Raw genomic sequence first — 14,933 nt, 5'->3', positions numbered from 1 at the left:
CTCCCTGGGCCTTCCTGTGTGCCACAGTCTTCCTTCCTTCCTGTCCTTCCTGTGTGCCACAGTCTCCTTGGCAGAAAGGAGACTGGGATGATGCAGTGGATCTCAACAGAGGCTGTACCACTGATGTCTATGGAGCATTAAAAATACACAGTACGGAACCTTCCAGCCATCCTAGAGGTTCTGATTTCAGCTCCTGCAGGAGGGGACTGGGGAATGTCATCTTGGAAAGCTCCCAGGTGACTCTAAGGTGCAGCAGGAGTGAGGGTCCTACTCTAGTGATATTCCAAGTTTCCTTCTTGGCCTAGCATTCTGCATACCTAGAGTCCCACTTGTGACCTGAGACTCACAAAACACACAGCACATCACAGATATTTCCTGCTTCACACTGCTCATTGAAAAAGAAGTCAATTCTAGCCTCCAAGACCCCAGAGGAGGCCCCTCTCCTAGGCACAACAGCATGTTCTGCATCAGTTCTAAGGAGGAGCAGCCACCACGGGCAAGTTGCAGTGGAGAGAAGCAAAGGCCGATCTGCCACAGCTGGAACGCAAGCAAGAGCAGCTCACCGCAGCTCTGCTTTCTCAGGCAGAGTCGTGTTACGGGCACAGTGGTACGTGGTGAAAAACAGAGACCTGGGCCCTAACTCCTGGGAGCCAGGTACCTCCACAGTCTGAGCTCACAAGGGTGAGAGAAGTGAGAGCTCACAGGTTGCTTTTTGAAGGCCCAGCCTCACTGGCCTATGCTTGGGGAGAGAGGAACCAACCTGCAAATAAAAAGAGCCAACAAAACAGATGATAGATGCAGGGGGCACCCTCAGGAAGTCCTGCGGGCTGGTGGCATCAGCTGGGAAAGTCTACGACTGCCTCTCTCCCTCCTTTCTCTCGTGCTTCTCTTTTCCATTCCTGATCTTCAGTTCCCATTTTTACCTAAATCCACCCCCTGCTCTGTCCAATGGTCAAGAGGATTTCCTTCTCTGTAGCAGAGCATTCCCAGAATGATTCCACCCCTACATCTGGACTACTGACCCCACTGTGTGCTTCCTCCTACCTGTGCTGGGCCCAGCTGGGACACCTATCCATGGGCTTTCACTTAGGCATGGGCCAGGGAGGCCAGGCCAGGTTAAGAAGTCTTTGAGTACTGAAGGTGAGTCCTTCCCGATGAAGGACCCACTCCTGAGGACCTGTGGGGAGTTAGCCTTTTCCAGGTTTTGTGTATGCAGATGGGGTCCTTTCACTGCACTGGTGGGAATTTTTAGTCATTTTTTCTAGATTAACCTATGACAAACGACACAACACAAGCTTAAGACAACCAGTGTGACTATAGGCACTGTGGTACTCATTACCTCACTCCACCCCTACAACAATCTACCTGCTGTGAGTCCCACTCATCCCTAGACTCCAAACAGAACCATATTCCCGAGTTTCTTGATTCTCCTCTTGCCTGGGACTAGGAGTTTCTCCAGTGGGCTACTTCAATAGTGAGAACTACACCTGCAGTTATAAATCCCCACACAACGACATGAAAGTCCTCAGCGGAAAGCGGGGAAGGCCAGTGATGGCCAACCAGGGGAGAGGCTCAGGTATGTGAGAAGAATCAGGAGGTAGTTTTAGCTGTTACTAGAAACCACCTAGGGAGCTGGATGGAAGTTGGGCCAACAAATGCTGCAGCCTGCTACCGCCATCTACTGGACAGAAACAGGAAGTGAGGTCTCTCCAAAGGGAGAGGGACCAGTCAGAATTCCAGAACCAGGATATTTGAAATGCATGAGCTCAGAGTATCTATCAACCAGGCAACAGGTCTCACGGTGACTCTTGTCCCTGCCTCTGACACAGCAAGGTCATTTATTACCTTCTTCTTTTCCTATAAATATGTAGCACAAGTCTGCAGAGAAGGTGTCTCTGATGCTGATGTAACTAACCAGTTACAAAAAACAGCTAAGAGCTAAGAAAGACCTAGCTCTGCCCTACTCTCCGGGCCTCAGTTTCCTGAAGACCCTGCTGACTCTGACCTTAGAACCATTATTTTAAGTAGCTCAGTATCCCTGGTGTGAGAAAAAGTGAATACGAGGCATGAGGAGAAAACACGGAGCATACCCAAAAATACAAGCCAAGCCCCAAGAACTGGTCCATCAAAGGAAATCAGTGAGTGGTGGGTCAAGCCTACTGTGCTGTGGCCAGCTCCTGCGAGTGCCTGAGTCTCTGTGTGTCAGGGTGAATATTTTGGGGATCAGAGAGCCAGCAGTTGTTATAGAGGGAGAGAGGGGGCCCAGGGAGCAGGTGAAGAGTCCAGGCCACATTGGGGCATAAGAGGCAGACTTTTCTACATGCATTGGGATGTGATGGGAAAGTGGGGAGAAGGCTTAGAGATCCTAAGATCTTCATTTTGAAGAGGAGCCAGACTCTACGAAGTCACACAGCTACCAGTAGCTCTTTCTCTTCAAGCTTCGAACTCATCCTCTCTAACACCAGGTCCCTGAACAAAATCCCAGACATGAACCCAGTGGGTTCATGGGACAGGTCAGTGTCATGGTGTTTCCCTCCCACTCCACTCCACCTACCTTTCACCAAGGGGAAGAAGCAGTCCATCTCCACGCTGCTTCGGGAATGGGAGATGCACAGGGCACTGCTAGGGACCAGGCCCTCCTGAGGTGGGCTCCGCTCTGTGGTGCGGACCAGACACCAGCCTGGCCTCTCGCTGGGCCGTTCCAGCAGCTCCACCGTCTGCCCCACCTGGATGCTCAGCTCGCTGCTGTGGCCTGCGTTGAAGTCCTGGAGGACCACGGTCAACTCACATCCACCGGAGAGCTTTGGTAGTCGTGGGAGGCAGGTGCAGAGCAGGAGAGTGTGGAGGAAGGAGGGGAGAATATGGGAGAAGGTAGGAGAGAGGGAAGTGCAGAGAAGGAAGAGGAGGGAAGAGAGGAAAAGATGGGGTTTAGGGTACACAGAATGCAGAAGATACAAAGAGTTGGGAATAGGAAAGAAAACAAGAGAAAAGGTAATTAGCACAGTGTCACTTGGTCACCCAGGAGCTTTAGCTGTAGCCAGTCAGGATCCCGTCCAGAACAAGGGCTTTGCTTCTAATTCCTTCTTGCTTCGTTAGAAGAAATTCTATTACTCTTTTGCCAAGTTTCCAGCCCAATATGCCGTCTAATTCTTTCCCTGAACATCCCTTCCTACCCTATGTCCCATCCCTGCCTGCACTGCCACCTTTCGGACTCCAACCATGCTGGCATCAGTTTCTAACTCACTGGCTCTCGTCTGAGTCTAGTCACTGTTTGGGAATAATGGAAGAGATGACTGCCCTTCCTTCTGACCACTGCAGCACCTCCATTCCCATCCCTCACTGGAGCCACTGGCCTACAACCCAGGATGAGAGTACCAAAAGAAGCGTGGGGCTTCAACTCACAGGCAAAGGCAAAACCTCACCTCCCTGCGGGGAAGAGGGTTGCTCCACACTGGCTTGGCCACTGGGGGCCAGGGAAGAATGGGCTGGAAGCAAGGGCCTTCCGGCACATGGAGGGACACAGGCTGCCCCTGTGAGGCCACAGGGCTGCACTCCACCTCCCCAGGACTGTACACTCCCCCCCCAATCCTGGGGCAGAACCAATTGAAAGGAGCAGAGACCCTGGTGGCAGGAAGAACGCACTAGCTGCTCACTGAGACTGTTCACTTCTAATCTCAGGGGTATGTCCTCTTTCCTCTGACTTCACTCGAAACCCACTGAGTAAACAGGGTGTCTCACAGAACTAAGAACAGAGTCTGCTAGATTGTAACAGCAGCTGCCCTTAGGGGCAGAGTGAAGGGGCGGGAAGGGCAGGGATGAAGAGCTGAGGCCAGCCTGCTATCCTCCAAAGCCCACCCGTACGAGTGGCTCAAAGGGAAAACTCCTACTGTACCACCACCAGGGAGCTCAACTTCAGTCTGTGCACCTCTGACTCGAGCCTTCCATGAAAAGTCTGTACCAGCATGTTAATGCACACATCCTAATGCGCTGTACGCCAGTCACACATATTCTGGGAGGGGTGCTCCTACAGAATGAGGCCCAGGGAATGGCACGGTGAGTAGAGAGCAGCTCCACCGCGGTCAAAAGCCTGGCATTCAGAACCATGGGAGATTTCCACTAAAGGGGACTTGAATGTCAGAGGAAAGGTTAAAGGATGCCGCAGACTGGTGCTTACAAAATGCATCACCGAGAACCACAGATCAGAGGGCCTGTGCTGAGCATATTCCAGGGGCAGGCCTGGTACAGTGCCCAGAGAGGGAAGGTAGGGAAATCTGCAGGACAAAAGGCAGAAGGGGGAAAGAGAAGGGAGAAGAGGAAAACACGCTTGTTGGTCATTTTCTCGGATTAACTTCCCTGCTCCATTAGACAAACACACAGGCTCTTCTCCCCACTCTCACTCTCTTGGTGCCATCTTCCCTAATGTGCCATTTAGTGAAGGAGGTAGTAGGATGGTTTCTAGCTTACCTCTTGAACAGTTAGCAAAGGACCTGTGTGAGGCAGGCAACACTGTCACCATCGTCTCACAAGGCAGCACATTTAAGCTCAGAAATGCCCACACGATGGGCTGCACATAAGGAGTGCATAAAAATTCCCGTCAAGAGCTTATAAAATGCAGACCCCCTAGCTCTGCTCCTTTGTACCAACACCAGGTAGTCCTGGTTCTCTCCTGGGGCCAAGCATATACATGGCCAGAGGTGCACCGCACAGCCCTTTCAGGCTGAGTACAGTACAGGTGAAGTCCTTTGCAGACTAGAGTGGAGGTGTTTCTCCTGCAAACATCCCACATGATGACACCCATACACAAGACCCGCTGCCCCCCTAGCGCAAGTCACAACCAGATTACAGCGTAGGGTGAGGGGAGGGGGTGGGATCTTCAGGGAAGGGAGTATGAAAGGATAAAGACGTTGGCCCCCGAGAGGAGTCTGGGCACAACACTGGATGGTGGTGTTTGCTTACTATAACCTGCTCAGTGCACACAGGAGAAGAGGAAAGATCAATGGACAATGTCTTTCCAGCTTTCTGCTAATAAATAACCATGCTTAAGCTTTAGATTCAGCCCAAAAAACCATTATGGTTCAAACACAGGATGAATGTCCTTGTGCACCTCACCCCAACAGCTCGGTCAAAAAGATTTACTCCACTCCGCTCCACTTCATTTCTTGGCAAGAAGAGAATTCTAAAGAGTGGCAAACAGGGGAGGGGTGGGAGAAATAGATGAGATAGTGTCAAGTGGGGGCTGCCTCTGACACAGTCCCTGCTCATCGTCTCCCCAGAGCAACAGGGAGGTATTACGGTTGCCCAGGGATCAGGGGCACGCATTTGAGAAGTATTGCCCAGGAAACCAGGACTGCAATCAGTATGGCAAAGTTTCAAAAGCCCCGTCAGTAGAGCAGTGAGGGGCAGAGAGGCTAAAAGATCTTGACACACTTAAAAGACTTTTTCTTCAATTCTTAAGTGTGATTCATTCCTGCTTTATGAGAGTTAGTTGTTTAGAGAGGATCATTAACCAGTAAAAACCATATCCCCTCACAAATATGAATGCATCATTTCTTAGACATGCACATTGCTGGTTTCTCTTTCTGACAGCTGTACTCTTCCGTGTGTGTCAGTAGCTCTCTTTCTCAAAACCCACTCTGGGGATTGAACCAAAGCCTTTACATTGAATGACAACCCCAGCATTTCAAAAAAATTAAAAAAAAAAGTTTGGAGACAGGATTTTGCTAAGCTACAAAGTAGCCCCAGTCTGGTTTCAAACTTGAAATCCTCTGGCCTTGGTCTCTCCTACTGCACCCAAAGCCCCAGGCTTGCATGCATTTTACCACTGAGCTGAACCCCAAACCCTCTCCTTCCATTTCAAAAGGACTAGTGAACCCCTCTGCCGGTCCTTTGGTCTCCCTCTGGCCACCTCACCTGGGTCGTTTGCAGCGGCACCTTCTGAAAGCCCCTGTTTCTCTCCTAGAGTTAAATCTCTGGTCCCAGGTCTCTTATGTTTATGTAGTAGAAAATGTTGCAAATGACATCTCTTTGTTTTGTCCTAATTCTTTTCTTTCCCACAGCCCCTTAAAAACAGTTTTAATGTTCTTGGCAAATTGTTGAGATTTTTATTCTAGATTGCCTGGTATATTTGTCTTCTCATTTCCTCCTTTAGGCCTACAGAAAGTTCCTTGCACTTGGCTTCATTTTTACCATTTCTTTTTCAGAGATGACTCTTTTGTGTGTTCTAATTTTCTTTTTTTCCTTGTTTTTATTTTGGCAGAACTTTTCTTCCTAAGTCACCTTAGATAGGCTGATGCAGCTTACATCTTCTCCCTGTTTTCTCTCCTCTTCACTTACTAACCACCGAGACACAGACCAGGAGCTGCGAGTCCATTCCCTACTTCCCTTCTGTGCCTGGTTCCTGGGTTTGGCTTTTGATCACCTGATCCCTCCCAGGGTGGACCCATTCTCGGCCCAAGGAGCACATAGCCCCTGGTCCCTACCACTCTCCCTCTCTCACTCCCTCACTCTCTTCCTTTGACCTCTACCTTAATAGTTACTTTTAATTCCTTAAACACTCACTTACTTCTGCTTTTCCCTCCCTGGCCTCTATCCTCAATTCTCTGATGCTTTCTTTCTTCTGCTGCTCTGCCCATTCTCTCCTTTTCATGGCTCTGTACTTTGATTCTGTCCATAATCTCCTAGGGCCTCTGGTCTGCTCCTTGCCTGCTCTAACTAGAAGGCTTACTCTTCCCCCTCCTGCTGCTGGTCTGCTCCTGAGAGGTACAGCTCTTCATTTTGACAGCAGTCTTCACCTCATCATCCTATGCAGATTTGACACAGAGGCACCTTTCTGGTTGCTCCCCTTTTAAATGCCTTTTTACTTGCCACTAAGCTGATTTATGCTGGTCATCAAAAACAAAAACACAACATCCAAGCCTCTCTTCCTTCAAATATTCTAAGGGAAAAGCAGGTCCTGCTGAGCAGATCCTTTCTATCCACCTAAATGTAAAAACTGCTTTTTTCCCCCTACTTTTTCTAAGATCACTCATTCAGTGATTTTCCCAAGGCACAGCTGGGTCCATGCTCTCAGTGCACAATGTGCCAGCTGACTGGGTGTCCTCTGCTGATATCAGGGGTGTAGAAGGGTGCCTGTCCTTTCCCTCTGAGTCCCTACACAGGTCCCCTGAGACTCCATGGGCTCCAGGAAGGCCTACCATTATAGATGGCTAAGTTGGTAGAAATGTTATAGGCAGTCAGATAGGGCTGTCAGTGCAAAAGATGAAAACACATTACAACTGTGACCAGAGGCACTTCAGTTAGAGGCCAGACCTCAAGATAAAGAAGGACTAGGCCTGCATACTTCCCCAAGAGATAAGATAAGTAGTAACACCTGGTCTCATGAAGTCTAGATAGACATCACCTTGGTAGGTGACCAAGACCCTCAGACCCATCACCTTCCTAAGAAGTTCTTTGTTCTTTCCATGTCCACTTGCTACGTGACTTGCTTCCCCATTGGATCATGGTTGCCTAAGTGGCTACACTTGTAACCTTATTGGTTGATCATAGCTTTAACCCATGTTTGTACCCATGAGGTTGTGATTTAAAAAACTTTCCCTAAAAAGTGGGGTTCTTGAACACCCATTCCAGACTCCCCCCTTGCCTCTCAGGAGCTGAAATCTCTCAATAAATGTTTCCTACTCTTAACCTCCGTTGTTCCTAAAATTCATTCTTCAATTTTAGAGAACACAAACAGTATATCTGAAATCTAACAGGTTAAGAGTTACAATGTCTCCCCTATATCATTTAGAGGTCTGATATCATTCTTATATCTACACGCCCTGTTCCAAAATTGGAAGCCATATTGTATTTTCATGGCATAATCTTTACCTTCTGCTATGGACATTTAACTTTAAATCAATTCAACCTTATTTCATATTCTAAGACCAACTTATTGGGAGTTGAATTGGTAGCACAGAATCTCAGAGTGAAGTCAGATGTGTTTTTGATTCTTCTCTGATCTCATACGCTCATTTCTGGAATCTTATTCTATTCACTGTCCTGAGGTCCTGTCTGGCCTTTCCAGCCTATCTATCAGCCCCCTTCTGGGGATTTCTTGTGCATTTTCCCTGCCTACTTCCCCAGAACCCTGCCTAAGGTCTGCTCAGCTTTTTGATGGGAATTGTCTACTTGGGTTTCCTCCAAGGGGCTGCTGCTGAGTTAATGTTCAGGTCCTTGCCTTTGCTTTTCCAGGCTCTCTTTTTTGGGTACTGGCCATTCCCAATGGGGCTGGTTCTTTGGCTTGGTCTTTTACCCACTGTGATGCCTCCCAGAGGGGTGGAAGGAGCTCCTCCCATCCTTATTTTTCAGGTGCAGGGATTTCTTTCCAGCACAGACTACTCCCCACACAGGGAGGCTTCCTAATCACCCTCACAATCCTCCCTGCATTGTCACTATCCTTACTCAGTTTCTCCATAAATGATCACCTTCATTTAGATCTGTGGTTGCTTGGTTAGTACTTGGAGAATAACCAAATCCCCATCTTGTGTAAATAGCATAAGCTAGATCACCCCTGTGAGCTTTCTCATGTTATGGGAAAAGATCACAAGTGTTCTTTGGTGGCTTTCCAGTGACATTCAGAGATCGAGGATACTTTTCCACTCAGCATCCTACTGTTGTCATTTCAGGGCCTCAGCAACTGTGTCTCCACCTGATTTAGAAGCAGCATAGTGTGGAAGTGAAGGGGATGGACTCTGGAGCCCCTCACCAGCTGTGGGGCTGGGGTAAGTAACTTAGCCTCTGCCTCAATTTCCTCATCTGTGGAATGGGGGATAGCAATATTGACTTCATAGTTTGTTATGAAGATTAAATGAAACAATAAGTATAAAGCACCTTGGAAAGCTTAAACAGAGTTTACTTTTTAAGTGCTTGTCCAAAAAATAAGCCCTAGAAGTATTAATTATTATTTAAATTTGGAAGGAAAGAAGAAGAAATGAAAACAGAATCAAGATTTTGATGAATGCTTTTCAAAAAATAGACTGTACCAAATGTATATATGCATACAAATTATGCAAATAAATCCATAATTTTTCCTTTTAAATCATCTTAATGGAGTCTTGCCCTGACCCAAGCTAATTAGAAGAACTGGTCTAAGGGTGTCTAGGGAAGGTGACTTAGACACTTTTGAAGGTTCTCCAAGTCTGCATGTGCTGGTCAAGAGATGGTGGGACCCAGGATACCTGTAGGGAAAATGAGGACCACTCTTGTCTTTTCATAAACTGCTCTCCAGGAAGCTCTCATGAGAAGGTCCCCTTTCCCCAGTCTGGCAACTGCTCCGATACCTGCCACCCAGGCATGCTGATAATCCTAGCCCCTGCTCAGCCAGGCTGACACAACAGGAAATCGTGTTCCAGCACGCCTGTCAGAGCAGACATCCTCCTCCTCTCTGGTGGCCCGCTCCCTCACTTCCTCTACCTGAATATCCCCCCTGCTCCTCTCCTGGATGAGACACAGAATTCATATGCACTGATGTCCACAGAGGAACGGCCACATGAGAGACCACAGGCGGCACTGGAGATGTGAGCCTGGCACTATTCAAGGCCACTGAGAAGTCCTATCAGCTCCTGGGGAAGACTGTCCTCTCCTTCCCCACACTCCTTGTACCTGCTACTAATGCCTGGGTTCTACTATCAGAGGGTGACTGCATTTAATCAGGGAGTGTCCCTTACCATGAAATGCCTCAACATGGAATGTTATGATTCCCTTCCAACTGCAAAAAATGGAGACAAAATGAGGAAAACTTCACAAAAATATTACAAACAAATCAAATCAACAAAACAAACAACAGCCTTTAAACTAGCTAAGTGTGGTGGTACATACCTGTAATCCTAGAACTTGGGAGGTTGAGGCAGGAAGATTGCTGTGAGTTCAAGGCAAGCCTGAACTACATAGCAAGACCCTATCTCAAACAAAACAAAATAAAACAACCCTCCAAAACAAAATGAACAACAAAACAAAACTAAACAGAAAAGACAGTTAGAACTGGGCCCAGTGAAATTAGCAACAGTGAGACCCAGTCTTAAAAAATAAAATATTTTTAAATGGGTTGGAGATGTAGCTCCTTGCAAAGGCCCTCAGTTTAATCTTCAGTACTGTAAACAAAACAAAACAAAACAAAAACAAAAACAAAAACAAAAAAAACAACCTTAAAACAAAAATATAAAAATTTCGGACTGGGGATGTAGCTCAGCTGTGCATTCCCTGCCCGGCAAGCATGAGGCCCTGAGTTCGACTCCCGGTACCAAAAAAAAGAAAAGTGAAAATAATAAAAAAATAAAAATCTGTCAAGAAGGGAATGGTTAAGTAATTATGATATATACTAAGTGAATGATTTTATGCATCCAATAGATATTCATAATAGCTTCAAAACTGCTTATGTCATATAAAATAAAAAATAAAATAAGGGCAGGATGTAATGTTGCACATGTGACTATGTGAAGAAAGTCATCAGTGCTTAACAACCTATTCATAAAAACAGACAGGAAGGGTATTCATTACCCTTTGATTTTGCCCTGCTTTCTTATTTCTAGCTGCCCAATGTTTCTGATTTAAGTGTTATTTTACAATGAAAGTAGCAATTACATCGGTGATAATAACTTGAAAAAAAATCAACAAACGTAATGAGGGAAACAATGAAACTATTCCAAGGGGGCATAATATGCTGAGGGGGTTTGATGGGCAGTTGATGGTGAGCTCCTACCTTTTCTCCAGAGCCACTGTGGAAGCACTGGGAGAGCCCCACGTTGCTGGGGATGCCTCAGTATAGCATCTTCAGAGTCCCTCCCTACTGAACCACATCCCATCCCTTCAATACTGGGAAACTCCGATGAGCTCTCCAGAAATCAGCCTGTTTACCAGAGTTTAGGGCTGTGCTTTATCTTGAATTGATTCTAATGTTGGAAGTAAATGTGTGAAGCAATGTCTGAGCATTTAGGAAAATTGTTGTGGAGCTCTGGGATTTCTCCAGGACACACACTGGTAGGTCCACAGAGCTGCCAGGTCCAATTAAGACTCTAAGGCTTACATTGTGCTTTGTTTTTGTTTGTTGGAGATGAGGCAGCTGCTTCTGACTGCAACTGAAGGAATTATTTGGGTTAGTTTTTTTCCCCATGGTGCTTAAAGGAGCATGGTGGTCTGGTGGTCTGGTGGTGCTGTCGGTGCTGTGAATTGCACAGTAACTAACAGTGGAAAGCGTGCAGGAGGGAGGATCAGGAAGCCCCCGTGTGGGTACAGTGTCTCCTACATGTGGCACTGGGTAGATCCCTTCCCCTCTCCTGGTCTGACTTTCCTCATTCTTCAGATGACGCAACTGCACTTCAGGGCCCCTTCCAGTGTTAGTATTCTGAGTGGAGTTGTTCCTGTATTTACTCTCTAGTGCACAGCCCTATTTAATTTTCCTGAGAATTAGTCATTGACATGCCATCTTGTTATGTGCTATCTGTTGCTCACCTCCCACCTCAGAATGTAGAGAGAAGCAGGCTCGGCCTTGCTGATGTCTTGTCTCCCGAGGCTAGGGTAATGCCTGGCATGCAGCAGGTGATCAATATGGACCTCTGAGCACACGTGCAAATCTGTGCCATGCATTACTGCCCAACTTGTCACAGAGCGGTCTGGCTACAGTGGCTGGTCTCCCCCTGGCCACCCACCCACTCCCATCAGCATCTTCCAGGTGCCCCATTTAAAGTGTTCTGAGCCTCCTTTGAAAAAAAAAATGACCCTGCCTTTCTATTTCTTGGCCATATCTCCGATAACCCCTAAAAATCAGAAAAGGGCTGAAGGAGAGATATAAACCTCCAAAAACAAACAAAGAGAATGGAAGATAACAGTGGAAAAGAAAAGTCAACATTTTTTTTTTCAATGACAGAAAGCAGATGCAAAACTAGGATCTGCGTTGGTAGAATGGGGAAGATGAAATGTAAGTTCCTGCTGGTTAGCTCCCCACAGACTCCAACAGGATGAAGAACTGGAGGCACCAGGCCAGTGCAGTGCAAGGCGCAGTGCAGCAGTGGGGGCTAAAATGAGAAGATAAGGTGGGAGTCTGGGAAGACCTCGGATTCCTCCTCTATCCCTATGTACCTGTCCTGAAAAGCGGAGTTCAATAGAGGCCTGCATATAGAAAGGAGAGGTGGTGCCACACTTGTACCTCTTGGCTCCCAGAATACTAGCAGCAGAATGTAAACATTTTACACAGATTTGATGGTTATTCACTGGAGAAGCCAAAAGATGTACAGATACTCAAATATTGACACGTGGAGAGCCTCCTGCTCGAGCCCTCCATGGCCCTTTGATATCAAACTACAGTGAGACTTTCCAGCCAATAAACTGCCTCCCTCTCTCAGAATCTCCAGGCAGCCATTGTGAGCCTCATTCGTACATATGACTGTTCAGCTACAGATCACTAGACTTTCCGGAACCGCCTCCTCAATTGAGACCAAACCAGGTAAACAAGAAAGACTGGGAACTCAAAGGAAGATAAATGCAAGTAGGACAAAGACCTTTCAACTACTTAATTTTCCTTAGAAAGTTAAGACAAGATTTTGAATCCATGAAAAAAGAACAAGCTTCTACAGAAAGGGAAAAAATACAGCATGTGAATGAGCTCTTAGAAATTAAGAATATTATGGTTTAAATGAAACATTTCATAGATGGGTTGGAAGATAATATCAAAGAAAGAAGGCAGAACAAAAACACTGAAGGAGGAAAATAAAAGAAAATTATAGAATCAATTTAACAAATTTTTGACAGAAAAGGAATAAATTGTAAGGAAGAATTCTCAGAACTGAAGGGCAAGAATTGCTAAATTAATATGGTGCTCCATGTAGCTGGTGTAATGAATTTTTTAAAAAGGTCCACTCTAAAAAAAAAAAATCCACTCTAAAGCACAATATCAGATATATTTTAATTAAAAATAACATTCTAAAAGTTTTAGAAAGAATAAAACCTGGTAAAATCCAACAAATTAAGAGTCATAATGACATCAGATTTTAACACCAACATGAGAGCATAAAGAAAATGGGTCAATTCCTTCAAAATTCGGAGGATTACTTCTCACCTAGGATTTTATACTCAAGCCTCCGACTGAGAGTGACAATATACTAATGACATCTGCAGACCGTCAAAGTTTTGAAAGCTTGCCTCAATAAGCACTCAGTAAGTACTACCTGTTAGGATGCATATTTGCTAAATTTTGCTTCTTTTATTCTCTTTCTTTTTGGTCTTAGCGTGATATGTCTTTGGTAGTTAAAAATTGAAATTGATCCTTTCATTCCTTTTAAAAATGTAATTTATTAAATCTGAGAAATGACTCAAAGCATTTGACTTTAGCAAAGCATTCACTTGACCTTGCATGACAGGAAATATGGGCTGAGGTGATGGAAGCCTATGGCAGATTCACGGCTTAGTATAGGTTCATACAACCCAATCTCCTTATTTTACAGATGAGGAAATGAAATCTCCAAAGAGGAAGGGACTTATCTAAGGAATATAGTGTCTGGAAGGCAGTACATAGTGACTGTTTTATTAAATGAATGAGTTAGTAAATCAGTGAGTCAGATTATCCAACCCTCCTAATGCACGAGCGGGGAGACCAAGGATCCCAGGATAGCTGACAGCACGGCTATAACAAGACTTTTGAATTCTGGGCTCAGGATATTTTTCTGGAAACCTTTGCTAAGGTGATGATTATACCAACTGAGGAGTGTGCCGTGATGTTCAAGGCCCATGTCTGCACCTGGGTACTGGCACGTGGGCTGACTGTCATTCGATGGTGTTGGGGTGAGCACTCTGGACTCCAGTGTATGCACTGGTGTCGGTGTGGAAAGACGACTTTCAAAGTCATGTTTGACATGGCAGAGGTCACAAAACTGGGAGTGGCAGCTAAGATCAGGGATCAGAGAAACCCAGAGGCTGCCCTGAGCCTCTGGGTTTCTAATCTACCCTCCTATCTTACTCTCTACTTCATGAAACTATCCCTTCTAGTGCAGAACTATGGTTTCAAGAACATTAGTTTTGTATTTGTGAATTCTATCCACCTTTAGCGTGCCTTCTAGGGTAATGCAGAAGAAATCTTGTTTTCTTCCATAGAGGTTCATGCATATTAGAGCCAGAAAAGGAATTCCTGATGTCTTCTCTTTTCCAAGAAGCTCCTTTAAATGCTTCTCAAATCTGTGGTTTCCACTTTCATCATATTCTTCATCCCTCCCAACAGAAGAACCCAGAACTGAACCCAGTCCTTTTGCTGTGGTCTGCCTAGCACAGACCCATTGGGCACTCACCTTCCCTATCTAGACACTAACTTCTATCAGAGTGGCCTGGAGACCTTTTAGTCACTAAACACTCCACTAACATCCCACTCTTAATTAACAGGGGCTTCTGAATCCAGCTCCTCCCCTTTCTGTCCTTGGCCTTCTAAGAATTTTAACTCAGGGAGTCTTCTGTTTATCATTATTCAACTAAATCTTCTAGCTAAAGTGTAGATCTCTCCTCTATCACAGTGGTAATTCCTTCCAGCTTTTTTGTCATCTGCAAATTGGAAGCACATGTTTCCGTGTGTGTGTGTGTGTGTGTGTGTGTGTGTGTGTGTGTGCGTGTGCGTGTGTGAGAGAGAGAGAGAAATGGAGAACAAAGTAGGAACGAGCACAGAGCTCAGGGACTCTGAATAGCAGGTTTCTAACCAGTGGACTCAGATCCACCCAGCAACTAGATGCATCTACATTGCTCAGGGGCATAATTGATTTCAAGGGTAAAAGTTACAGGGCTTCAGATTTGGCTCAATTTAATGTTTCTTCATTTGTTCATTCAATAAGGACATATTAAATGCTGGCTAGAGCTCTCCAAGAAGAGAGGAGGAAAATACAAACCGATGCAAGCCTGTCTGTTCTCTCTCTCTCATATATATA

At 45.9% G+C, this 14,933-nt stretch overlaps 1 protein-coding gene across 14 annotated transcripts in view; it reads right to left on the bottom strand.

Moving 5' to 3' along the window:
• The window catches only part of Kalrn (kalirin RhoGEF kinase), a 584,665-nt gene that overhangs the window by 142,112 nt on the left and 427,620 nt on the right, over positions 1 to 14,933 (bottom strand). For all 14 annotated transcript variants that reach the window (XM_010618178.2, XM_010618187.2, XM_010618192.2 and 11 more), the window contains one exon: positions 2,555 to 2,801. In XM_010618178.2, coding sequence (XP_010616480.1) covers positions 2,555 to 2,801 — 247 coding nt within the window. The remainder of the gene's footprint in view (positions 1 to 2,554; positions 2,802 to 14,933) is intronic.

The sequence above is a fragment of the Fukomys damarensis genome, unplaced genomic scaffold (genome assembly GCF_012274545.1).
Source record: "Fukomys damarensis isolate Sample0158 unplaced genomic scaffold, DMR_v1.0_HiC HiC_scaffold_24, whole genome shotgun sequence".
Classification (NCBI taxonomy): Eukaryota; Metazoa; Chordata; class Mammalia; order Rodentia; family Bathyergidae; genus Fukomys; species Fukomys damarensis.
Note: the sequence above shows the minus strand (reverse complement) of the source record. Positions and strands in the feature narration are given on the sequence as shown.